Genomic DNA, 27,722 nt, shown 5'->3' with positions numbered 1-27,722 from the left:
GCAACAACTAATCTTAAGTGAAGACTCTTTCATGTCAATTTAAGAGTGGAATACAATCTTCTGAAGTGTGAGGATCCAAATTGAGGAGTCCTTTGTGAGCATGAGCCTTCTTGCAAAAAGAGACGGGAAATCTCTCCTGCTTCTTTTATAGGCTGACAGTGATGTCTGTACATAACTGACAACAATTCCTCACGCTCTGAGGATCAATTTTGCTGCTACTGCCAAGCTTGGGCAGTAACCCATATTCAAAGTAGAGAAGCTCACTGATGTTCTGGAAAGCATTTGCTTAAGCTGTATATGTGCTGAATGAATTTTAGAGTATATATTATCCAAAGATTTTGATCTGCCAACTTTTTTTACTTCAGTAGTTTTAAGGATTTTCTGTAAAACATAGATCAAAGATGGGTTTTCAGTAGAAATACAAAAAACATTTCTGTATATTCCCAAGACTTTGGCTTATGAAGTCTGTAAAGACTATTAGGTCAATCTTTCCTTTTATTATGTTCAGTGTTTACATATTTCTTTTCACAGAAGTCTAATCACATTTTGGGGTGTTTTTTTTCTCTGAAAAAGCATTTAATAGCACAAGATGTATCCTTACCTAATTACAGAATCAGTTCTGTTGTACCCTGGGATAGAAGAGGCCTTTTCTCCTGGAGATCCCAGAATCTGAAGTGTTGTATTGATGTCAACCTCAGCTGAATGTTTAATGGAATATTCCATTACTTCTGGAGGTATTAGCGGAGTCTCTCCCTGAGTATCATTAGCCAAGAGGTAGCCTTACATTAAAAAAGAAAGAGTGATCACAACTTTCTACCCTAGGTTAACTTATGGCTTTCTGATTAAAGAGTCCATAAGCTTAACTGCAGACATGACACAGAATCAAATGTTTGTACAGACCCTGACTAACACTGCTTAAATGCATACAAGTTAATTAGAATCCTTAAAGCCATTCAGTAGGAAAAAAACCTAAAGTGACAAGAAACCAAGACTGGAAAAAGAAACTACCAATTTAAAAACTAATAAAAAAGAGACAAGTTTTGCTTCATGTAAAAGTGCTACAGTCAATTCATCTACTTGGGGGAAGAACAAAACAACATTTTGTTGCCATTTTTTTCTTCTTCTGCTATGTGGTAAAAAAAGTAATGTTTTACAGCTTCTGTGCTGAGTCCATATCATTTGGGACTTCTGTTTTGCTAACATCTCAAATCTGTGAGAATCTTTCAGACCTCAAGTACCTGTGCTGTAACACAGTTTTCTTGCCTAGCAACTGCAGATCAGTTGAAGCATGAGTTTTCATACAATACTCTGGTATCTACATAATATTAATTCCAGCTTTAGTTGTCGTTTTCGATATCTGATCTCATAACCATCTGTGAGCTACAAACTCCATCTCAGTGTTACAAAAATATCATAAACACATTCATGTCAACATCTGAGAGCAACTAAAACTCCAGATCTTAAAGAAAGTCCCAGAAATATTTCATATATTGTACACTTCTCCGAGCAAAGTACAGATTTAGTTGTTACTACATTTGCCAACTTAAGCAAAATATCGTCATCTAAAAACCAAACCCAAAAAGGCTCTAAATTCAAGAGGCTCTAAATTTAGAGCAAAAAGGCTATAAAATACCCGAAATGTAACAAAATAGCAGGTCATGAATCATTAACACTGAGAAAGTCCAGAACTTACAAAATTCTCTGTCACCATTACCATGATCTCATATTCATTCCCTTATAAAGTCATGTGCACCCAGTCACTGATACCACCAGACTAATTTCTTGAATAGGTTGACTGATAACACAACTCAAAAAATCTATAACAAAATTAGTTGCAGGAATTTCCAACAGACATTGATGAAACCTTTACATGAGGTAATCATTAGAGATAATATTCCTGCTACTCAAGGCAGATCATAGTAAGACAAGGCCTTTGCAAGTCCTGTATATAAGACGAAATCATTGTAAGGGATAAAATGTATAGTCAACTGAGAGTAGTTGATATACTGGGATTTTTTTTTTCCCTACTTTGCAAGTCCTGTATATAAGATGAAATCATTGTAAGGGATAAACAACTGAGAGTAGTTGATATACTGGGATTTTTTTTTTCCCTGAGGTGTTCCAGCTGCAATAAAACTACCAGAATAAATACTATTTAAAGCTGTTCACTTACCTGTGACTAAAATAAGCCAATGAATATCCTCATACAGGTCGTCAAGCACTTTATTGTCAATTGAACCTGATGCTGGTGAGGCAAGTAACTGCTGCTGATGTCTTTGCAACTGTCCATGGAGCCTTGTCACTCGGTCTTCTAACAAACTGTGGACAAATAACAAAGTAGCTTCACTGTTTTTAAACTGTTTTGGCAAAGCTAGGCTTTTCCTATGTGACTGCTTTATTGATTTGCATTCATGCCTATTTTTTTATACTTACCTTGTGAGAAGAGGTATGCAGTGCTCTGCAGCAATCCTCCCCAGCATGCCTACACTGGCCAACTGGTCACAGAACTGGTCTCTGTCATCTTCCTGCAGCTCACTTATTTCTTCTTCTTCCCGAGAGGCCACACCATTGGCAGTCTTTGGTTATTTCAACAAAATTAGAAGCAACCAGTTAGAGTCATACTTGCGAAATTCATTATTACCACAATTTTCTGCATTATTTTGGCTCTTTCTTGCAAGATAATTTGCACTTATGAACAAACTTGTATTAAATTAGACACAGGAGAGTTAAACAGAGTCAACATGGGCTCATATTGTTTTAAAATTAGCATTTCACAAACTCTTTATCAAAATGCCACACTCAGTTAATTTGCTAACATTTCATAGTTCTCAGTTGTCTGAGATCTTACATGAATCACGTAATAGGCAGTATTTTTCATGATGAAATGAATGTTAGCCCTTTCATTAAAGTTTTTCCTTAACCTACTGTTTGAGGGGAAATAGTAGTTTAAAAAGTACTACTAAATTTAAAAGAACTACATCAAAAGTAAATGCTACCAACTCAGAAAACAGCAGACTAATAATCTTGATGATCTCAGTTTTATTTTTTGCTGATGCAGGAGCTGCACTGTTCAATTTCTCAAAGCTTATCTTGGTTGCACTATAAAACTATTTAAATTATAATCAGATCTTACTCCTTGAAGAGATGAAGCATGATATGCAGAAACCAAGCATAAATATTAAAAGTGTTTCTTTCTTATCTATTAATCATAAAATTTATGCAAGTAACAAAATAAAATACAGGAGGCGGAGAAAGCCATCAGCCTGCTTTGTTTCTATAGAGGCCCTGGAAAACTGAATCCACACACAACTCCTTATGCAAAGTTCTTTTAATTCATCTTTTCTTTATGTAACCCAGCAAATCATTCTCTTTTGGCAACTTCAAAGTTGCAGCTGTTTATTGAAGGGTGAGCCTCTGCTCTCAAAGCAGAGACTGAAAGTTCCTGTTACCGCTTTGATATAGAACAAGAAGCATTCTAAAATGCCAGCTGTGGCTTTTAAAGGTTACCCATGGGATAAATGACTTATCTCACAGAATGACATGAATCAACCTGTGTATACAAGTTATGTCAAGACCGCCTGATATGAATTCAAAGCTCTCTTGTGAAATATTTCTCTCAGTTTTGGCACTGTTATTACCATCTGTTACATATTGAGATAGCAGAATTATGTTTTACATAGTGCTTTTCAGAATGAGGTATCTCTGAGAGCTTTGCACAGCATCAAATTAAAGAGAGACTTTATACGGTTATTGAATTGAATTTGTGCAATAACTAATTCATCCAACATCCACATCCAACTGTCTGTATAAGAATCTATTTTAGTAAGATCCAGATTCCTGGCAAATAGACAAATCATCTTTCTTTTTCAATGATTCAACAGATACTTGATGTACTTGTAAATTTTCTTTAGACAGTCAACTGTTCAAAAACCCAACTGGGAATTTATTTTATCCAAAAAGACCACATAATATTCCAAGTTTCTTCTACTTTGAGCACAGTCAGTCTACATTTTTTCAGATATTTATGCATGTCAGCTATATTTTGAAAGAAGTGCATGGGAGGCAACAATCATAAAAAAGGCTCCCAATTTCACTGAGAATTTTAACTAACATTCTAATCCAGAAGGAAGGTCAAAAGTTTAGTCACTGTGTCCGTGGAAAGAACAAGATACACATTGATTTGAGTTACAGGTTTACTTTTTTTTTTTAAAGTGATTTCCAACTTTACATTCCTTTAGTTTCCCTCCAGAATGAGAGCAGTGGACTGAGAAATCACAACGGAGTAACAAGTTCAGCATTTTTTTTCATTTCCAAAGTCATAAAAGGCAATTCTATACCAGCTGCCTTGAGCTACATAATATACAGACACCAAAAGACATGGGCCAGTTACTGTATGTTATCATCCAAAACTACTACAATGAAGGCTTACCAAATTCCTTGTGCCATCAGGAGCAGCTAGATGGCACTGAATGTAGGAATTAAAGACTTGAACAGCATGTTGGGTAAAGAAACCTTTATGGAAATGTTTGTCATCTTGGACCAAAGTAAGCCAAGATTCCAGTAACTTATCATATGCCTCCATATATACCATGTCATCTTTGTCAAGCTGTAAGAGATGGAAAAAAAATTTTAAAAAAATCATCTTATTACTAAACTAAACCAGAGGAACATACTTATATTTATTATTATTTTACAGACTGCTGAAACAAACAAAAAATAGGATCTAAGGATAGCTAAGAAAATATCAGAATGAATTGAAGCAATGCCTCAAAAAGGTCACTGCAGCTTTCATGCCTGCTAGGCTTTAAAAACCTGCCAATGTGTTTAGCTATTTCTCTTCATCTGATGTTTCATATAGATTTATAGGTATTCCACTATCTCTGAAATAAAGAGAGAGAAAAAACAATGATTCCAGACATTATCACTGCAAGATTACAAGTGTTCAAGAAACCTTATTACAGGTAGCTAGTTTTGATGATGAATCTCAACTTCTCATTCTATGAACAAGCCAAAAGCCAAAGAATTAGAAGATAATAAGCCTGCAGCTTTAAATTCTTAGTGCATTTCAATTGATGCTTCTTCTTTGTAATTATTCATGTGCTTCTACATAGTACACAAGTTGTCAAAGGAAATAACTTCTCTCAAAAATAAAGTCCAGAGCTGCAGGCAAATGAAAGAATCCAAAAAGCCAAGTGGCCATTTCTTTTTAAAAGTATTTTTAATGTAACTCTTGACTTTTTGTTTTGACGCAAAAATTGAATGTTTGTAAATACATCCAACTTCAAAAAAACTTCAGCATGACTGTACAGATAAACATCCTACTAAGATGTTGTCGTCTTAAGTTTTAACAAGATGGCTCACAGAAGTTACCCTGAGACAGCAAAGGTTAATAAAATGGTTCAATTATGAAATAAAGAGATATTAGTCTTAGTTATGCTCCAGACACAAGAATTCCTGACTTCCAGTGAAGATACAAACATGGCTGGATGAACAGGAAAGGAAAAGAAAACACTAGCTGGATGACTGATTAAGGGAAAAAACTGATATCAAATTGGAAGCATTCCAAGATAGCTTCACAGCATCCTTTTGTAACTGCAAAGTTGTCATATTTCCAGGAGTTAAAATATGGGACATACTGACGCAATTGTGAAAACAAAACCTGAAGGTGACAAGGAGAGAGGCAAAATTGTACTCAACACTAATGTAAGTCATAAATTTAGGAAGGACAGAAAAACATGTCTTTTTAAAACTTAGCTAGATACATGAATTTACTGACAGTCATTCAGCCCTGAAGTATTTTGACATGTATGTAATATATTTACATCTATAACTTACATATATGACATTTAATTTTTAATAACTGAGAGTATAAACAAATATACATGTTTTTATGAAGAATAATATACTCTCAAATATAGCCAATTAATTTATTTGGAAAGGTAATAAAAATTTAATGCCATGAAGAAAAATTATTTCAACACTTAGAGATAGTCTCACAAGAAATCTAGGACTAATAAGTGCCTCTATAAAATAAATGACCAAACAGTAGAAAGATTTTATCCATACTGAATCAATCTGGCCCCAAAGAAACCTTACTAAAACATCCCAATTCTTATTTCAGCCTATCTACCGCTGGGCAAAGTGCCATGCTGTAGACTGGGAGCTGAATACTTCTGATGGATCAAAACTCAGATCTTCAGGAGAAGCAAGAGAAACCCAGTAAATGTAAAGCAAAGATGCTCAATTCCTCTTAATTTCCTCTCCATGAAACAAAAAGAAATTCAGTCCTTCCTTCTTCCTAGTTTGCTGACCCTTTGAAGAAGTTACACTTTGAAAGTTTGTCAAGCAGCAACAAGCTGCAAAGAATTGGAAGTACAGCAGAGGGGACCAAATTCAGAATGATCTCTGCTGCCACATGATATTTGAAAAAATATCATGAAACAGGAACAGTACATTAATATTTGTTTTGAGAAAAAGAAGCATTTGATGTCATTTTTATTGGACATTTTATCCAACATCCTGTTCATACTCTTCACTAATTCAAGTGGACTATTTGATTCTACTTCTGCATAAGCATTAAGTATTGAACAAGGCAGAGCATAGCTGTGGATGAGCATCCTCTCTCACACTCAGTGCCATTAAAGGAAGGGCTTATTGGTCCACCTTGCCCCATAAACTAACCCTCAGCACTGCTGAAGCTTACTGCCCTCCTCCACAACGGTAGCTGGTTCAGGCAAATGTTTCAACTTCCTTCAGCCGATCTCCCCAGCTCAAACTAGCAGGTTAATGTGAAACAGCATTCAAACATGATGCTTGGATTGTGGGGTTTTCCCCATGGTTGAAAATCAGTATTAGATGCTTTGAAGTGGTTTGCAGATTTTGATTTAGGATCTCCATATTTTGACAGTTTTCATAGCAGGTCTTCAGCTAAATATATTCCTTGTGCTTGATGGGGTTTCTTCCATGTTCACATGATATGTTCTGCTGGAATATCACATAGCAGAAATATGGGGAAAACAGTTCTACTAATCAGCAAAGTTTAAGAAGTACACCTGCTTGCATTCTGCTGCATTTCATATTTCTGAAAAGCTGCAGGAATATTATCTGAGGATTCTACTGAGCCCAACATGCACAGTATTTCATCTGTCAGAAATCTCTTAACAGCACATGAGCTCACGGAGAGTATCACTGCATGCATTCTAAAAGAATTGGGGAACACATTAGCCATGGCCAGGATATGCCTAAGCCAAAAGACTGCTTTCAGGGATGCAAAGTAGTACTTCCCTAGGCACAGCACATGGTATTATTGCACCAGACAGTGGTACAAGCTAGTGTAAGCTCTTGCTGAGAGATTGTTTTAAATGACATCATGTTGAGTATTATTTTCATTAAATATGATTGCATATTCTAGTTCTCAAGTAACAAGGTGCTAACTGAGGAAACAATATCCCTTCAGTTCCCTTGCATATAAATGATAGCTGTCTATGGTTTTGATGAATCTTATAAAGGCTTCAGGAGCATTTCTAAAGCACTGGTCAACACTGGAATAAGTATTCAATATTCTACTAGAAAATGTCAAAAGCACACAAATTTTGACCAGTGAAGTTTGCAAAGGAGCTTTATTTTAGATTCTAAATTTAAACACAGATTTTCTGAATATGACATGAAAAAAATGAAAAGTTTAAGTGAGCACTGGGCCAAATATAATACATTTTAACCTTGCAGCAAAGACATGATCTAATGTTCTGCAATGAATGCTTATTAATATACTTACGCTCTCTGGTAAAGAAACACATCCATCAGCTTTGTAAGTAAATACTTCTACAACAATTTTCAAACTCACTGTCACTACACCAAACTGTCAAAACAAAGAAAATCATCCCTTCTCATGACAGTGGGGAACTCTTGGTTAGTATCTTGATAGTCTTATTTTAAATCTATAGCCACTGCACGTAAACAGCTGAAGTGCAAGATTATTCACCTTAATTCTGATGTTATTTTCCTTAAACTATGTGTCCTTGGTAGTTTTTATTTTTAATGCAACTTTTAGGTGCAGAACACTTGGGCTATGCCAACTGCTCTTTAATATTACAACCAAAGTTTGAAAGAAAAAAATCCCCTTAATTCCTGTGCTAGATTTGTATGCACAAATACCATTTGAACTGTGTCAGCAATGAAGGTATGATCTGAACAGCTTAGATGTTTGATGTTAACAACAGATCTTAATGGCTACACTCACTTAAAAAAGAAATTCCTTACTCAGAACTCTAGACAGCAGTTAAGTTTCAGTCTGTCCATATGTTCATGTAGTCATTTAAACTTTCAGGACTGCAGCTTGTTCCTTATCTACAACAGCAAGTCAGCAATACTTTCAGACTTGAATATTTTAAATTAATCTGTTCACTTAAAAAATTAAGATGCACTTTAAATCAAAATGAAGTCTGAAAGATGCACACAGTGTGTATTTATGTTCATTACATTGCGTGAAATAAAAAGAAAATCCTCTCATATGTGATCTCAGAACTATCTAGGACAAAACCAATGAACTGATAACAGTTATTAACAAAATAGCCAAATTCTCATAAGTGACAAATTCTCATGTCACTTATGTTTATCACAAATAGAAGTGAAAAAGGCTACCCATTTTTTGAGAGCAGCTACTTACCACTTCTTCCAAGGCAGCACTTCTTCCAAAAGAACAGGTGAGGTGTGCGAGGCAGTTAACAAATGAAGAGAAAAGTTCATTTGGAATGGCCGTTAAAATATTGCGAGGAAATACAGTTATCAGATTGCTGATAATACTGGAAATTCCCACTGCTTCAGAGTCTTCTATTTCAATTCTATAGATAGAAATAGCAGTTTTTTGCCATTAAGAAAATTGTTAAAAGGGAATTGGTTTTGTTGATACATTTTAAATAAATCTACTTCATAATAAGCACCACCTACTTTAATCTGCCCTTTCTCAATTTAAGCAATCCAACAGTAAGCACAAATTACATCCAGAAATAGGCAAGCCATACCACTTCTCCAAACAGATATGCTACAGTCCAAACTAAAGATTAAAAGATGCCATCTAAATTTAGAGAGCAGGCATACATACCCATTGATAGTATTCAGTAATCCCTCAATGAAGTGTGCCAGGTAATCAACTTGAGAACCTTCATCAGGAAAGACTGGCCCGTGCAAAGACGCCAGCTGTGCCAGGCACTGTAATGAATCTTGGGCCATATCTGTATCTTCTCTGATTTTTCGATGTACCTTTCAGGAAGTGAGGTAGTTAATAATACATGAAAACAGCGTGTTCTTACAACAGTCACATGGCTCTCAATCCAAAAGAGCGCACACCATAAAAAAAGCTTACTATAACTTCCACTCAGTCTGAAATACAAGGGTTTCTGCAACTCCCTAAACCATGGTAAACACCAAGATCGTGACTCAGCTCACACAATCTCAAGCCTTGAATTAACTCACTGAAACTAACATTTAGTTAAGGCTCACCTACATGTTGAAAATTGAACTGTCTATCGAATGTTATGTCTTAAAGAGCGAAACAGATGCCAGTCAGCCAGACATGCTGCTCCTTCTAAAAACAGCAATAATGACAGTCATCTCTATTATGCTAACTATGCCTAGGCTACAGAGTCTTGCTAAAGTTAGTCAACAAGTTCAATCAAGATTATATAGATGCTTCTTTAGCAGAGGTAAACACTGAAGACATATACAAAAATGAATGCATCACTTCCTTGGCAACACCCTTATATTATACAAGGCCATCAGTAATCTTCCTGCATTTGTGCAAACTGTTATGTCATTATTTCTGTTGTTGAGACTTTCTAGATTTGAATCTTACTACTTCAGTAAACATATTCTCACATATTTTAATCAGTCAAGTACAGATTTAAAGAATTTTTTTAGGGTCATGCCTATTTTTTCCCAGAAGATTTATTGAATAAATAATCAAAAGAATATAAAGTAGTTTTTTCACACAGAAGTGAAATTTAGCTGAATTATTTCAGCAATATTATACCAAAAAGTACAGTTAAAACACTAACCACTTTTCTGTGGTGTTATAGTTGCAAGTTCACCCAACTCATAACTAGATGGATTAGCTGCACAGTTAATCCCTGAAAGATCAAACTAGCAGGAGAAATAAACCCTGCAACAGAAATACCCCTCCTAATACACGTCCCACATGAGGCTGAGATTAGAAATGAAGGCTCTTGCTCTAACACAGCAATCCTGCCAACTTTTGCAAGGTTATTAAAGTTTCTCAGATCAGATAAATGAATAAAAATTACGACAATTTACTTACATTACCTCAAACACCAAACTACTGCTGCAAGCCTCAACCACTGCAAATCAGGAATCTAAAACCAGAACTGACAGCATACTGCCCTGGCTAGCATTCATTCAAAAATAATAAAATACAGGCAAGCCTTGGCTACTATTAAGTAAAATGCAAATGTATTAAAACAAATCTGCAAATTATTAAAAGTATTTTTTTAGTCACAAATAAGTAATTGTAAACCAATCAAGAAAACAAATATGCAACTCTGACAATTTCATACTATTAAACATAGAAGAAGGGTTAACATGTAAGCCAAAAAGTTATTTGCATGTGGAGGTTCACAGCTGACAGTAGCAACTGTCTGGATAGTCTAGACAGCTGTTCAGATTGTGTGTAGCTGCTGAGAGTTCCGCCAGTGATTTTTTTCACCTTTTCAAAACTTCTGGATAAACTTGCAGAAAAAAAAAAAATTAAATTTATCAAAAATCCTATCAAGTAAGGACATGTATCCAAACACATACTGTCAAGCAGCACCGGAGAGTTACATTTACATTGTCTTATAACAATTTTGTCCACGTTTTGAGCACATTTCTCTGCTTTGCAAAAATGAAAAAAAAGCCTGAGAATGCTGAATTCTCAGATCCCAAGAGATGTAACCTAAGTCAAATTGCATAGCAAATTAATTTATAAGCCAATATATGTTGCTGCAGCAGTAAGTCCTAGCTGAGCGATGATTACAAACTTCTCCCAACAGTTGTAAAAACAAAACAACACAATTCTATCAATTTTTAACATTGTGGGGCTTTTAAGTTACAGAAATTGAGTACTACATTCCCCTCTCCCAACACTACCTCTTCCTTATTCCTTCTAACTTACTCTGTTTTAACTTTTGTGGATTTCCCTTGTGCTGAGGAAAGAGATGCAGAAATCTGTATGCTGAAAGTAGCTAGAAAACTACATTACTTATTTTCAGCTGTTCTTTTGAGCAAATGCTTTAAAATCAGCAACCACACGCTGCTCACTTGATATTTTCTGAGAGTCATTGCACCTTATCTGAAAGATTCAGTACTGCACTATTGCTCATCGTGCTTGCTTTTGTCTAACGCATACATATCCAGAAGTATTAAAGGTATAAAAGTTGAGATAACTATAAACTTTTTTCTACTGCTAGTGGTCGTCGATTTAAAGCAACTAATAAGCAAAATACAAATTCAGTACCCTAGAAAAAGACAATACTTCTGTTTGCTTAGATAAGCAAGCTGAAGTGAACAGAATCAGTCCTACCTGATGCAAAAGGGAGAGTCCGACAACACTGTTTTAGAACAGGAAGGAGCTGCTTTCCCTGTGGTCTGGACTATGAAAGTTGAAGAAAGAAACTTACTGTAAAGAAAAGCTCCATAACTCTGCTGTCCAGGAGGGTCTCGCGCCAGGATTCTGTTGGCTTTAGCATCACATTTTGTGAGGATTCAAACATAGCTATATAATGTCTGCCCAGTTATCTGGTGTCAAGGTCAACAATAACATTCCTACTTGGCTTTAAAAAAATCCTAGATACAACAGGATCCATTCAGAAAGAATGTAATGGAAACAAACTTTAAGCCTCTTCACATACACAGCATAATTCATGCATGAGGCCAAGGAATAAAAGGTATTAAGTATTGAAAAAAAGAATGCTCCAGGAATGTTAGATAACAGTTTGATCATAATTATGAGACATACCATAGCGATACGATCACTTTGATAACCAGGGTGTCTAATGTGACACTGCGAGAAGGGAAAAAAGCAACCGCAATTAACAGGTGTTAAAATTTATGCAAAATAGGAAATCATTTTCTAAAAAATTTTCCTGGCAGCTTTTAAAAAGGTCTTACCATAGCTAAAGATAGCTCATTGAAATCTAAATCCTATTTTTCTAAATAGCCAGATATGTGTCACAGAATGCAGATATGTTAGTCCTGCATTAATCTACATTTTCTAATCACACTGAGAAGAACTAAAGCACAAGCCAGCACAAGGCATTGTCGTATTCAACATGTTAGTAAGAGACGCTCATGAAAAATGTGCACGCTGTAAAGACACAATTTTGCTGCACCCATTTCAGCTCTGACAATGTATTTTGGCATAGCTTAATTTACGAAATTCTGCAAATAGTCTACTACAGAAAAAACAGAAACATGAGCAAAAACATTTAAACAAACAGGTTCAATTCTTTGTCAGTCTGATCACACAACAGTTTTAATCAAAAAATTTTGGAAGTACTTCTCTTTGTGACACCATCCATTTCAAGTAGTAGTTGCTAAGTTAAAGCAGTTTTACTAATGTTTTATTTGTCTTTCTTAAACCCTACATTATCCTCTTTGATCCCTTTCTAACCCAACCGTCAGAGTAAGTAACAGCATGTTCAGCTGCACATAATTTACTTACTGATGATGAACAGCATTACCTTTTGTAGAGTAAGCAATTCGGTACTATAAAACGTGTATAAGAAACTACTTCTATGTCTAGAATGAAATAAATTTTACAATGGTATAATTAAAAACAGTAAATCCTTTAACCTTTGATGGGTTTTGTTTAAGGGGAATAATATTTAAAGCAAGCAAGTAGTTGAATATGAAAAATTGTGTCACAAAGCAGGATGCACAATTTCAGTTCATTTATACTTGTCTTCTGAGTTCTGCCACAAAACAAAATTTCTAACCACACTGTGAAAAACCACATTCCAAAGAAAGGGACTTTTTCCACAGTAGAGCACCAACCAAACCTTCACTGGTGCTATCAGCATGTTATACTGCATAAGAACAATCAGGGGTTTTCACATTTCACACTGCAAAATAAAAGCAGTTTCACAATTTTCAAGATCATCAATGCATGTTGAACTAACCAGATCTGCATTATTTCAGATGGGGAAAAACTACCTGTTACAGAATTTTCTACTTTACTTCCATCTGAAACACTGATGTAGTTAAGTGATCAAATGTGCTTTGGTTCTACCCACTAAAAAAAAATAAATTATATGTGCATGAAATTATCACAGGCAAGCACCCTTTATGAAGAATAATATTCTAAATTAAAACTAATTTTATCTGGCAAATAAGGCTATGCCTTTATTCCTCTCTATTTCCAATGTCTTAGTCAAAATGGTATTTTAAAATTGCTTGCTGACAAGAATGTCTTTTGCTGTGACTCCCCAATGAGATATTGGCTTGGATGTTTTATCAGAAGGCAATTATAAACACATTATCAACCTGTGAAAAATTTACTCTTTGCTAGGTTGAGTCTACAGAGGGGATCAGCTACAAAATGCTTTTCACATGGAATGAAAGAAGTACTAGTTTGTTGTCACTATTTTAACAAGACTCACTGTTTAGAGGCCTTATCTTGTTATTTTAGTCTTGTTTCTCATGCTAACAGACTGATGACATATCTGACAATAGGAGATTTGTGGGTAAAATATCTGTTCACTGAACATTACAAATTATGGCTCCATCTATCTCGGAGATCCTGCAGCCATTTTCCAGCATGTACTACATGTGCGCAAGCATTAGCAGAAACTGGCTGTGGAGACGCTTACTGTCACAAAGTACTCCAGCTTACTCTGTGCTACAGTTTGGTCTTAGTAACAGCAGTCTAGTTATGCCAAACCTGAAAAAAATGGCACAAAATCACCTCGTACATGGGTGTACACAGGACAAATGCACTCTTCATCATCCAAAATTAAATTACTTGTCAAGACTCACAATGAAACAAAAAGTACAGAATGAGCAAAACATTTTTTTTTCTAAGCACTCAAGCTTATGATTTAGACTTACAACACAGATAAATGATAAGCATAGATTAGTCTACTTTGACACTCTGGAGAGGTTTTTTTTTGTTTCCAGAATGAAAAACAATTGTAAACCACTTCTGGTAATAATACAAATGTTTCTAACATTCCCAGGTCTACTGAGGAATGATAAACTTCTAATAAAATTCACTTTGAATTATATGGAAATCCAGCCTAACAAACAGCTACCAGAAGCATGTCAATGTTTCACTCATTTTGCAAGGCTTAGGACACCGATTCCTTCAGAGACTTGAAGCTTCTGCATGAATCAAATTATTCAGTGATGTGAACTGAACTCTACTAAAAATCATAAGAACATAATTAGATGCCTTAATGTATGATAAGGTCCATATGCTGGCTATTACTGCCTAGAGAGGAAGACTAGAAGATCATAAAGTTAAAATAGATTTTCTTTTGACTCAATTTATGCATGTAGACATTAGGTCTATGCTTGGCTTTGTTTCATGATTTGGAGAAATAAGAGTAGTTTTTTTCAAAGTTATAAATTTTTTATTTTAAAACTAATTAAGGGAAAAAAAAGTTTGAGGTTTTATGTGCTTCTCGGAGGAACATGAAAACAATGGGGAAAAAAACCAAAAACAACAAATGTGTAGTTTCCCTGTCACTGACCAGCATCTGTCCCAGGAAGGGACTGATAGGTGAAGACGAATATTAAAATATTTCATATCCTAAGGTAGTCATGAGGTATTATAGTATTTACTTCAGTACTTCAACAAATTCCAGTATCTGAGAATGAATCCCACAATCTTTTTCCTAAGAGAGGCAAGACTTGTTGTTCCACAAAACAGTAAGTTTGGAACTCAAAAAACAAAGCTGAGATTTCTTCTACTAGAACCCCATTCGTAAGTTTGTGCACAGAAGTGAAACATCTCAGAAATGGATGGAAAACTCCTGGAATGTTAAGTTCTGAATATCTTTCTTAGAAGTAATTTTAATCACTTTACTTTTGTTGTTTGAAATATTTCTGGACCTTTCTTGCCAGTCATAGACTTGCATTTTAAAAATAAAAACTGATAAAAAATAATTAGAAAGGTACCTGCCCTCCAATGTTAGGTAAAATACTGATTTTATCTGGATTTTTAAGACCTCCTCTGGCTTTCTAGCTAGTGAGCCAAGCACATGGGCTAAGTCTAAGGAGCAACTGCCTAAAACTGCTGCAGAGGCTTGCTGCCCCCTATGGAGAAATCCTTCACAGACCTTTCCATTCTTTACACTCTCAGCAAATACATCCAGCAACAAGGACAAGGAGCATATGCTTAAATATTAAACACAAGTATTCTTAACAGTCACGAGAATGAAACAATACTTTGTGTTGGAGACACTGGACTCAGATTGCAGGAACAGGAGTAGGAAGTGCAGGAACACCCAAGCTAATTTTAAACCTGGCTGATTCCACAGCCATGCCAGTTCCAAGGCTCATGACCACCCATGTGGATTCTACAGTTCTTGGTACATTCTGCTGCTATAGTTGTGCAGCTTATGATATGCAAGCTGATCACTTCCAGCCTAACTGGCACATAAAGCACCTGTGCACATGTGGCTGCCACACAGATGTGGCTCAGGAGTCACACCTTTCCACCACACACCAGCTGCCATCCAGGGTGCCGTAACCATTGCTGCAAAACTGGAAACTTAAAAACCACTGGGGCAAGAAAGCACAATATCAGCTCCCCTTCCCAAAAAGGGTAATTGCTGGTCTCTTTTCTGATATTATATTGTGAACTGATTACTGAATTCATTCAGGAAAACTGAAATAATGAAAGACTGTTAAAAAGTTCAACATCAATACAAATATGTTTAGTGCAATTATGACAGAATTCAGAAGATCTTCCAATCTTCTCGGGTTTGCATAATGTTGTCTTAAAAAGTTGCTAGAAAGGATTGACAAGAAAACACAGTGTCCTAGAAATAATTTCTAACTATCAGGGATTTCAAAGCCAGGTCAGTTTTCACCTAGAAGCTGTAGGTGATAAAAGTCTAATAAAAGTAAAATGCAGCTTTCTTAAATACAGCTGTTTCAGTTACATTGAATTTTGCTCTGTATCCTAAAAAACACACAGGATAGTGCCCCTACACTTCATTTTTCAGATAAGAACAGACTGCTGCAGTAAATTCAGGATAATTCCAGGCTGCTAAAAAACACAAGACCTATGGAAAGCAGCCATGGTGCTGAAGAAATCAATGTTGTCACTTCTTGGTGCAGGCAGAATAATTTCTGTAGCTGTGCACCAAATCAAACCTGGGCCCAAAACCTGCTAACAAAACCCCACCACATTTATAGCCAGGTGGTTCCCTGCTCAGCATCATGTTCATGGGAGGCGATAAGGCAGGATGCCTTTTCAGCAGCAATGCTAACTTGAACCATTCCTCAAAATCAACCTTGAGTTTTCTGTGTCATTTTCATGCACTTCCATTATGCACAACAGATGCTACAAATCTGGGTTGGACTGAGTTCAAATCTTAGAAGTCTGCAGAACTATATGGTTCACAGAACCTCCCAGACAGGTGTCTCATTCTGGCTTGAAGTTTAAAAGACATTTTCAAAACAGAGATAATAACTGTGTGGCCAATGAACACAAAAATATTCAGATCAGACAAAAGCTTCAGTCAGTTCATACAACTTCCATGGCACCAGCAATGATGTGATGTATATTAGTAGAGTGCAAACCACTAGGTCTGCATAACCTGCATTTTAAATCCACTATACAATCACTTGAAAACTTGCCAGCTTGCCTCAAAGCAAACACAGGCACTAAATCCAAAACTAGAACTAAAGCTCAAGTATCTCTTTATTCATGTACTACAATCCATACATTAAAGAATAAGGGATAAGTACTTTTATGACAGCTCCTAATGACAGATAATAGACACCTCTCTGTAGATGGGAGACAGCTGCACACAATTCTTATGTTCTGTTCAAGAACTTTTACATTTGAGGACACTCAGCCAAAGTCCATTAGAATATGGCTGCCAGGAACAGAAAAATCCTAAAGTCAACAAGAGAAATATCTCTGGAAAGAAAATTTCTGGACAGAAATTATAATTACATCCTGACTTCACAGGATGTCCATGCCAAGGTGTATTAAAGCCCAACAACACTCAGCTTCTTAACTGAAGACTTTGGGTACTCACAATGTACTAAAAAGCAGATTCTTGAAGAAACTTTTGTAAATGAGAGGGTGGTACTTTTTAGTACTGATCATCTGTACTTCCTTAATTAGTTGAAAATTCATTTAAGAAAAGATGCAGTCATAACTAGTTCCATATAAGTAAATAATATTTAACAATACTGCAGCAGTACTGAAAAAAGAAACTGTGCAGAAGCCAACATGCCACAAGATACTATCTCTGAAGCCTCCACAAACACCGGGTAAACTAATATCTCAAGGTGGCAGATAAAAATAACAATAGATGATGGCTGGAAAATGAAATAGGAGAAACTGGACATGACTGAATGGAGGCCTCCTAAGTCACTGTGCCTTGTCCTTCCTACTGCAGGCACTACCTCCCTAGATAATTTAAAAATACTGAATTCCAACTTGAAATTAGGTAGAGTTTCTGCCTTTGTTGTTCCAATGAGGTGAGTATTCCAGAATGCATCTTTCATGGTAGCAACAGGCAATTACCACAACTTTTCTTACAGCGGTGGCAACACTGTCCAAAACTGCACTTAACAATGCAACATTTATAAAGCTGTCCTACAACAGCACAGAACTCTTGAGAAGTGGTACGTGTTGATTCAATTGTAACAACCTGGAGATTTGAATAAGGTGCCACTTCACAAGGGCCACCATACAGTTTATGCTATTTCCCTTTTTTGGATACAAGAATCTTGTAAATATTACATAAATGTTCTGCAGATTACTGTGATGCTGCAGGGAATACTGAGAATCAATACTGTCATGCCAGGGGAAATACCAACTAAGGAAAAAATATATACCTGAGAATACAATGGATCATTTTACTCCATGCTTCAGGTATTAAATTCATGCCCATTGCTTCAGTATATGTACTGTCAAGATTTGGAAAGAGGACACCAAAAGGACTCCAACCAATTAAACAACACCACAATTCTTACTTTCTTATGTAATGTGCTATCTATTTAGAAACTACAGCCAAGCTAAGTTTCACTGCCCATGAGCTAACAATCAACAGTTAAAGAGGTCATCTTAAGGAAAAGAGATTTATGCCACAATACAATCAACATGGCACTGTAAACCCCAAGAGTCAGTGAATCTTTGGCAGCTAATACCAACTTTTCTCAAGGATGACTGAAGATGTTCCAACTTCTGTGAACACATATTGATATATAAATAAAGATGACCCAAGCTGGTGCTGTAATTCTTTCAGCAAAATGAAGCATCCAATAGTAGAAAACAAAAAGATGGTACCAGGTGGATCAGAAATTACAAAAATATTTGAAATTGATCCATTAAGAGGATGCACTTAGGTCCATCCGATCTCCAGAAACAGCCAGAACTTGTTTAAGAGCTGTAGTATCTAAAGTAGGCCAAATAGCAGAAAAGATGATTAATCTTAACAGTAGTATGGCTTGCTTTGGTATTTCTAGTAATATTTATTTACTAGCACTTAAATCACTTAGTATTATATAAATGTATAAAGGAAAGCTGGAATTCCAAGGCTCCACATGTTGCATGTGCCTGTCTCTTTATCTGGCTCCACCAGTGCAAACCTTAGCCAAGGACAAAGAGCTCATGATGAAGTACAGCCTTCACTTTTGAACCATACCAAGATCCCAGACACACCAAGGGGTTAGAAGTTAAGAGCAGCACTGCAGAGAAGGAGCTAGGGGTGATGGTTGATGAAAAACTCAACATAAGTCAACAATGTGCTCAGACAACTGCATCCTGGGCTGCATCAAAAGGTTGAAGGAGGAGATTTCTCCCTCTACTCTTTTTCTCTGAGACCCCACCTGGAGTACTGGCTACAGTTCTGGTGTCCCCCAGAATAAGAAGGATATGGAATTGATGGAGTAAGTCCAGAGGAGGCCACGTAGTTGACAGGAGACTGGAGCATCTGCCCTGTGAAGACAGGCTGAGAAAGTTGGGGCTGTTGAGCCTGCAGAAGAAAAAGTTGTGTGGAGATCTTGTAACAACCTTCCAGTGCCTGAAGGGGGCCTACAGGGAAGCTGGAGAGGGATTCCTTCTCAGGAACTGCAGTGATAGGACAAGGAGTAATGGGCACAGACTGAGAGGAAATTCAGGTTAGATAGCAGAAAGAAATTCCTTCCTGTGAGGATGGTGAGGCACTGGAACAGGTTGAAGCTGTGGATGCCCCAACCCTGGCAGTGTTCAAGGCCAGGTTGGATGGGGATCTGAGCAGCCTGATCTAGTGGAAGGTGTCTCTGCCCATGGCAGTGAGGTTGGAAATGGGTAATATTTAAGATCCCTTCCAACCCCTCATCATTCTATGATTCTGTATTTAGGACTAGATTGGAAGTCTGAGCAGAGCCAGACTAAAATACAGAAGGAACCACCACTGCACTGTAAAAACGCATTTCCTTTCTATTTGAAATCCCAAATCCACTCCCAAAGACTTTTATAAGGTGCAATAATTTGACTACAGTCTCCATTTTATAGGCTAAATTCCTCTCTGAACCCCTGCCAAATCACTTCAGGGATGAATAGAAGTGGGATATTTACTTTTAATCCATGAACTGTTCTTAAAGCCAATAAAACTGGCATTCTGCTTTACAGATGTGAACGAAGGAATATCCAGTTTCCAATAAATTTACTTTTGCTGCCTGCTGCATAATGAACAGACTAAAAGAAAACAAAACCACACAGGTATCACCTTCTAACTGCCACACCAGGAAAGCAAATAAAATCCTTCACAGTGGATTTGAGAGCAACATCAAGATTCCTGCAGTATGTATAACTTGGTAGCAATTTCAGAAGTTTTAAGAAAAAAAGTTTATAAACCAGCTTAAAAGTCTGCTGAGCTTCTTAAAGGTAGTCTGGCTATTAAAACAGGTGTTAAAATTATTTACTACACATGCTGTCTGAAACCTCTATTAAATACAGAGGGTGATTGAATATTTCTACAGTATTTGTCTAGCCCATTTTTTGGACTGAACATTTTTATATTTTTTTTTCTTTCCTTCGTTAAGAGCCTTTCTCTTTCTTATTCCCATTTCCTTCTCTACTTTCCAGCTCCACCTTTCTCTGGACTAATGAACAGCAGATATCACAAAAATATCAAAATGGAAGCAACGGCACCTGTGTAAAATGAAGTTGGCTTTCTTTTCTCAGCTACCAAACACTTTTTTTCATGCTGAAGATATTCCATATTCTAATATATACCATGTTCTTTTATAGGGAGTTGGTTCACCTGCATGAACGTCCATATTCCTGCATGATGGGGCATTGGCCTGCCCCTACCTCTTCTCTAAGGGAGAAAAGTAGGACAGATCAGATCTCTGCATAAAAATTGAACAGGGCTTAAACTCTTCACCATGTGGTTCTACACTGAAGCAGCATTTCCTGTTCCCTGCACCAACCAGACAGACCATAAACCTATAAAAGGAGGGTGCTCTGTACACTCTCTCTTCTATGTAAAATACTTTTAAACTTTAATGAAGACCAACAGCAGCTTCTGTATGTAAGCATCTCTTAGCAAGCATGGTGGAGACAAAAAGCACTAACAGAAGAGAACATAAATCAAGGACTAAACACAAAGCTTTTAAGTTCTATGTTTTACTCTCCTTGCAAAGACTTTACTCCTCATCCAAGAAGTGACCCAAGTCAAGGGAAACAAAGGGCCTGACATGAAAAGGATATAATTTGGAGGAAGGAAGTTCCAGCTTAAGACCTGATTGGCTAGTGCAAGATAACGCTGAAACACTGAAGACATCTGAGCATTGAGGTTTTCACGTCTGCTGAATTCCTGAAGTACCTCTACTGTGAGCATGAAGATCTGCCGCAGATCATCCTCCTACAATCAGGACGAACACAAGACATTCAGTATCTCAGTCATTAATGAAATGTTCATCAACAAGAAGTACTTTTCCAAAGAGAATAAAAATTTCCAGTTTTGCCATACTTTCATTCAAATACAGGAAATATTCTGAAATTGCCAGTGAGAATCCCCCCTTTCATCAAAATTAATTTATTACATTTGCAAAAACTATGAAAAAAATCCTCACATAAATACTAGTCGTTAAAAGATAAAAAACCAATATGTTTTTAATAAGTGGTGGAGAAAAGAGTTGGTCTTTGGCATGAAAAAAAGATGGTAAGTTGTTCCACAACAGTCAGTTTAAAGCAATGCCTTCACATAAACATTTCTGACTGGCCAAACAATACATCTGAGACAACCAGACTACACCATCTGCAATAATATTTTTAAATACATACATAGCTCTCCTTGGCTTTAAACCAAAGCTATATTTAAGACTATCATTGTTCCACAGAGTATTCGTTTTGTTTGTAATTGGTAGCCAAGGAATTAAAGAGTCCAATGGCATAAAGATCTGTAGCTCTACATTCATAAAATGGGCATAAAGGGGTTGCACCTTTTTGATACAAGTATTTAAAAAATACATTATCAATTTTCCTGAAGCAGCCAGTATCTGCATTATTTGCGGTATTTGCCCTATTAAATGCTTTTAGGCACACAGTGTACCTGACTGCACCTGGCACAACAAAGTATTTTTGCTTCCACATGTTTAAATTTTAGAAAGAGAGGTAGCATATATCAATACAGAACTAGTTTACCTGAAATATACGTTTACAGTTACCATGGAACTCCATGCTTAGTCCAATGTTGCTGGTTTTACTTGAACTTGAGAACTCGCTCAACAACGCCGTTAGAATGGAACAGGCCAAAGTTTGCTATAAAAAACATAAGGGGGAATAACATAACTAAAAGATGTCCAATAACACAACAGCACCTACAGTGTCTTTCATTTTTCTATTAGCATTTTAATACAACTACTACTTCAGTTTCTTCCAACACAAACTAGTCAAACTTTCAGGAAAATAGATCCCTGGATGAACCATTTCTGGAATCATCAGGGCTCCATCCTTAAAACAGAAATTAAAGTATTTGAGCAATATAAAAGCTGGCATCTGTGTGATCATCATTACAAACAAAACCAACTTATTGCAAACATTTTCCCAGCTTTGCCATTTACTTTGTCTCCCTGTGCACAGACCTTTACAGGTATTAGTTTCAGGGAAGATTCACTGTCCACTTATTTCTAGTGATGTAAGAGTTCAGGTCCCTCTGGAGTTTGTTTTGGCCCTTCTTTGCATTTGCTACACTTACCATGTTGGTATTTGATAATGATTAACTTTATAGCACCAAAAGTGATACAAGTTTGTCAAAAACAACACCTGCAATAACACTGTCTACTACATCTTTTCCCTCTCTCTCCATAAAAAACAATAGGAGAGGAATTCACTGAAAGCTTCGATACTTGAAAGATCTTGGATACCTCCCTCCAAAGCACCACATCGACAAGCCTCAGAAATAACCCCTAAAACTACTCTATTAAAATTATGTCTCTGAAATGATATAAAAATTGGTGAGAAAAAGGCATGCTAATTTTAGAGAGACAGATTCACGAAGACTAAATGTTTTAAGTATATTTTCATTCTCAAAATTTAAGATAAGGCAAATGAAATGTTTATCTAAAAAATTACTTAAAAGCCAGCTTTCTGTATGAAACACATGGCTCCAGCCATTGTTGCTGTTTTCTGAAATATATATATATAAAGCTTTTTTTCTTGATGCCAAAGTCCAGAAACCATCATCAACAGTTTTAATATCTTTTAACTGATCCTTGCATAACAAAGGGGAACAAGTACTGCACAGTGGAAATGCAAGTAGTACTTCAGACTTGTGCCGTACACTGCTGTAACAAGCACAATAGAAAGTGTATACTGCTGAAATGCAAAGACTTTTTGTTAAAGAGATGTTCTTTACAAAAAGCTCCAAAATTACTGGCAATCCTCCCAGACTGTTTGGAGCCAAGGTGCCAGGGATGGACAGAGGGATAGGAATTGTTAAAGGGTCATGCATGCCAGCAAGTGTCCAGGGGTTAAACAGAAATATGCACACTACCTCTGAACACCCGAAAGATTAAAGTGGAGATGATACTATTTATGCAAGCTCATACAACAGCTGAGACCAGTGCCATCCACCCACCAACTGCAACATCTTTGTTCAGAAATGCCTCTGAAGTCAGTACCTTGACCCCCCCAGACAACTAGTTATCTTAGTCAGTAAACACTAAATTAACATTCTTACTTGCTAAATAAGTTCCAGGCAGATCAAACATAGTGGCTTTGTGATAATACACAGGTTTTCTCTTCCACTATGCAATAAAGCTACATAAGCACAGCAGACCAGCATATAGCTGATCCGTTGCTAAGTAAAAGCCTTCCCATTTAAAAGAAATTATTTATTTCAACTGGACTATTTCTCATTTACAGTCAGCTCCGTCAAACATCACATATGACTAAAAAAGCATTTAGCCAATGAAAACCAACACCACAATTTCAACTATCCCAGTGAAAGTGCAACTTTGTCACTTACATACTAGAAGTATTTCTAATTAGCTCAAACATTTCACAATTCAAATTTCTGTGCAAGGTACTGACACAATAAATATTTTTTTTTTTAGTTAGTAGAAATACAGATTTGATCTAATACTAAAAAAACCCCAAAACAGTATAGACTAGTATCGAGTATTAAACCCAACATTAAAAGTTCCATATGAAAAGAATTAACCTGGTCAAAAACAAAAACAAAACAAAACCAATAAAACAAACAAACAAAAAAAAAAACTACTAAGAAAAACCCCTCAAGTCTGACTTTACAACAATGCTTCAGACCAGAATACAAGTTTTTAAAGAAATAATACAAAGTTTTCTCACATGACCCTCTAAATAGTTTAAAATACAAGGTTTTATTTGATGTTTAAATTACTGACTCACATTTTTCAGCTCAAAGCAGCTATGACATAAGGACATCATTAGCTGCAATTACAAATCTGTACACTTTGATGCTCTGTAACATACCCTGATTACGAAGTGGTATCAGTGGCTCCAAGAGTACAACAACCAGGCTAAAACTAAACTACTTCTACTTTAGCATGCTAAGATCTTGACATCAAGCCACCATCCAGGCCACCATGGAACAAGCAGGGCAGCGATGCAGACTACCATCATTTGCAGTTGGTTGCTAATTACTGGAAAATCAATCACCAAGTTCAAATGGGCAGGAACAACAGGAAAAGAAGTTTGTTCCCACTGTGATTACAAATACTTAATATTAGCTGAAACAGCACCTTCCCTTTTACTCCAGTTTGTTTATAGGTATATAATCATTTATCTTTTCTCTTTGCTGAGTAATGTGCTAGTGCATGGTAAAAGCGTGTTACAGATTTTTTTGGTGTGTGTTTTTCTGCTGATTTCAAGGAAAAATTTAAAAGGAAGGTTAAATTTTATTACCAATGGTAAAGACATCTCTTTGAAAGTGTAAAGAGCAATGGGCACAGGTAGGCTGGCTGAATCTGCTAAGCAGCTTGAGCAGTGGCCTATCCCCCTGCTTTCATTGAGAGCAAGTTCAGATAGTTCTGGGACATCAGTGCCTGCTTTGAACATGACAGCAGAAAAATGATGTTACTAGATTTACACACCTTATTCCACCAGGCAGGCTAGCTCACAGCAAATACCAGGGCACGCTGCACCCCTCTGCTCTACTCCCTCCTACTGAATTCCCAGCATCCCATCTTCCTTAACTTGGTATTTCAATACCTCGAGTGCAAATCCTGGCCTATTCCCTCACCATCCCTAAGGCCTCATGTGCAATATTTGTGCATCCTTGCACTTCTGTTGCCCTCTGCACCTGCACTTACCCCTTGCATCCCTAAGGAATTGTCAACACTCCTGTATATCCAGGTCACCAGGGCAGGAGAAGACCAAAGAGAAGATACTGGCCAGTAACTTCAAATTTACTGCAACAACAGGCTGAGGAGAGATAGCTCAAGACTGGTTTCCTAGGAGGCAGGTGCCAGCCCCCATGAGTTTAGCTTCCAGACAAGAGCAGAGGAACAGATCAAGATTGTAACCTGCCCTTGCAATGTCAAATATTTGCACAGAGCTTTGCAAAACCACTACAGCTCCCCAAAACTGCCATAAGGCTACAGGAATTTATACATACTACAAATTATTCATAGCAGTCAGATGGCCATTTTCAAGAGTATTAACAAATTATTAGCTTAAAAGAATATTTGCCCTGCCATCTATTAAACTTTCCTGAATACACAATAATATTTCAAAAATTCTGGAATAAAGCTCAAGTAAATTTTACTAAAAATAAAATTTGATTTTCATAAAGTAATTTTACTGAAGGTTAACTACTAACATTTTGAATTACATTTTTTTAATATACAGATATGTTTGGAGTGAAGACACTAAGTACCTCAACACAAATACTATCAGAAGAAAGTTTTCAAAAATCTGAAAACCAACAATTTCAGAGAAACCAATACTGGTGTGCCATGTGAACTAAAATTTCTTCCTCTTACACATAAGAAAATTGAATTTGCCTAACACATAAAATTCTAGGGTGGAGGGTTTTGTGTTTTGTTTTTGGGTTTTTTTTGTTTGGTTGGTTGTTTTTTTGTTGTTGGTTTTAGTGTGGTTTTGGGTGGTTGGTTTGTTCATTTGTTTTCTGGTGGGGATTTTTCATTCTTCTATAAAGGTTTTTTTTTAAAGGTTTTTGCCACACAACAGAAGAGATTAACAATGCAAGTTAGTAATACCACACTGTAATAAGTAGAAAATGCACGTGACTCTGGGCATCATATTAAAAGCCAGATCTGAATGTCTATTGTGCAGCAATGCCATTAACTTCATACCAGTAAGAGTACACCTCTGAACCTAGTTTGACTCACTCCCTAGCAATTTCACTAGTTCTGCCACAAGTACATACCCAAACAATAAGCCCATCTAACAAAATAAAATCCTTCTCTTGTTGAGAGTATTGCCTCTGAGAATAGCTTGGCACTCACCCCAGTTAGCTTTATTACCAGGAATAAACTTTATGAAAGATCGCTATACATAAAATAGACTCTCAGCTGCTCAAACAGAAGATCAATGGGACTTGTGATAAGAGATTAACTTGGCAATCAGACACCCAGTAGTAACATGGTTTTAGTGGTTTTCTTTTTAAATGACTTTAATAAAACACCAACACTATGGAAAGACCATGTGTCATTTTAACAATAAACAACATTTATATATCATTCATAAAACTCAGATGCAAAAGGTAAATACAATTTATTTCTCCAAATGGAATGTCCCCTATAAAAGAAGCTAAAGCCATAATGTTTGAAGGGATTTCACACTTGTGCCTGGGCTGCCCATGGAATAAATGAAGTGCTTAATTTGAGGGTAGTTAGGTTACAGAGCATCTGAAAGGAAGAAGAGTTCAAATACAGCCTAGAAAAAAATGGACATGTGGTACATCATTTCTGCAGCAATAAAGTCAACAGACAAAGCCAAATGAACTCCAATAACAAAACTGTTTCCTTGTTTTGAATTCAGAGCAGAGATACAGTTAGGTTATCAGAGATTTGATTAAAGAATTCCTTTTACTACAAAACCTAAACTATCATGCAGTGCCTTCTGCAAGTATCATTTACACCTACAGAAAAAGCAGTAAGCATATTTAAAATGAAGATTTTGCCTGAATAGAGCAAATCATAACATCTACTCTGTTACATTAGATCACTGCCAGCCTGAATATGCATTTAGAGGACTTAACTTGCACAAGAGCAGGAAGAATCAAAGAATAAATGTATCAGAAGCAGAATTTGCTGTGTTGCTCCTAAGTGATAGAATTCTGTAATGAGAATGTATCAAAAGCAATTTTACTAAGTTGTTTAAAGCCAGGCTTTCTTTGTAAAGGCAATAATAGTATTCTTCTCCAGTTTCCTTGAATAAGCACAGCTGTTTTTGCTAACATTTTCAGAGTATCTAAATCTCCAGAACATAAGCTGCAACTCCAAATTGGAAGGTTAAAAGGATGGCCAGAGGGCCAAAAGAAATATCTTTATGTACACAGAATAACTGGGGCCCTCCAACTTGTCAATTTGGGAGTACTGCAAGATGGGTGGGGGACCCAGGACCTGAAGTAGTGGTTCCCAACCAAAGAAAACCAGAAAATATTTTGAAGAAATGTAAGCAAGCACCAGGAAGAACCCACCGATTTTCATCTGTTCCTTCCCAAATGAGCCAACTGGTGGAAAAAAGCTACAGAGGAGGGATATGATGATAGGAATAGGACCCACAGCTGCAGTTCTGTGCTGTCAGCAGTAAGGGACTGGCTGGGCAGTGCAGTCCTTTCCTCTCATTCCCTTTCTGCCACTGTGCAAAGACAGATGAGCAGCACCAGGTTAACACATCAGAGCTACAGCGGAACAATAAGTGAGACCTTGCTTCCCTTCCCTGGGGGGAAGCAGCCAAACCAAGGGAAATCCCCAGGGGTGAGCTGAGAAAGAAAAAGTCAATTCCCCTGTGAATCACCATGGGCCAGAGGAAGATGATCTTGTGGCAT

The 27,722-nt window shown here is 36.7% G+C and overlaps 1 protein-coding gene across 3 annotated transcripts in view; it reads right to left on the bottom strand.

Annotated features, from left to right (window-relative positions):
• Positions 1–27,722, bottom strand: part of XPO4 (exportin 4) — a 79,099-nt gene that overhangs the window by 20,498 nt on the left and 30,879 nt on the right. Inside the window, exons 5-13 of one of the 3 annotated variants that reach the window (XM_041487259.1) lie at positions 21,869–21,985; positions 20,933–21,086; positions 11,670–11,782; positions 9,101–9,258; positions 8,666–8,840; positions 4,430–4,606; positions 2,434–2,576; positions 2,174–2,319; positions 602–779 (exon numbers count right to left, since the gene is read on the bottom strand). In XM_041487259.1, coding sequence (XP_041343193.1) covers positions 602–779; positions 2,174–2,319; positions 2,434–2,576; positions 4,430–4,606; positions 8,666–8,840; positions 9,101–9,258; positions 11,670–11,782; positions 20,933–21,086; positions 21,869–21,985 — 1,361 coding nt within the window. The remainder of the gene's footprint in view (positions 1–601; positions 780–2,173; positions 2,320–2,433; positions 2,577–4,429; positions 4,607–8,665; positions 8,841–9,100; positions 9,259–11,669; positions 11,783–20,932; positions 21,087–21,868; positions 21,986–27,722) is intronic. The other 2 variants (XM_041487261.1, XM_041487260.1) reach the window with 2 other exon arrangements.

This window comes from Pyrgilauda ruficollis, unplaced genomic scaffold, assembly GCF_017590135.1.
Source record: "Pyrgilauda ruficollis isolate IOZ18807 unplaced genomic scaffold, ASM1759013v1 scaffold8, whole genome shotgun sequence".
NCBI classification, from domain to species: Eukaryota; Metazoa; Chordata; class Aves; order Passeriformes; family Passeridae; genus Pyrgilauda; species Pyrgilauda ruficollis.
The sequence above is the reverse complement of the archived record's forward strand: the minus strand, read 5'-3'. Positions and strand labels throughout refer to the sequence as shown.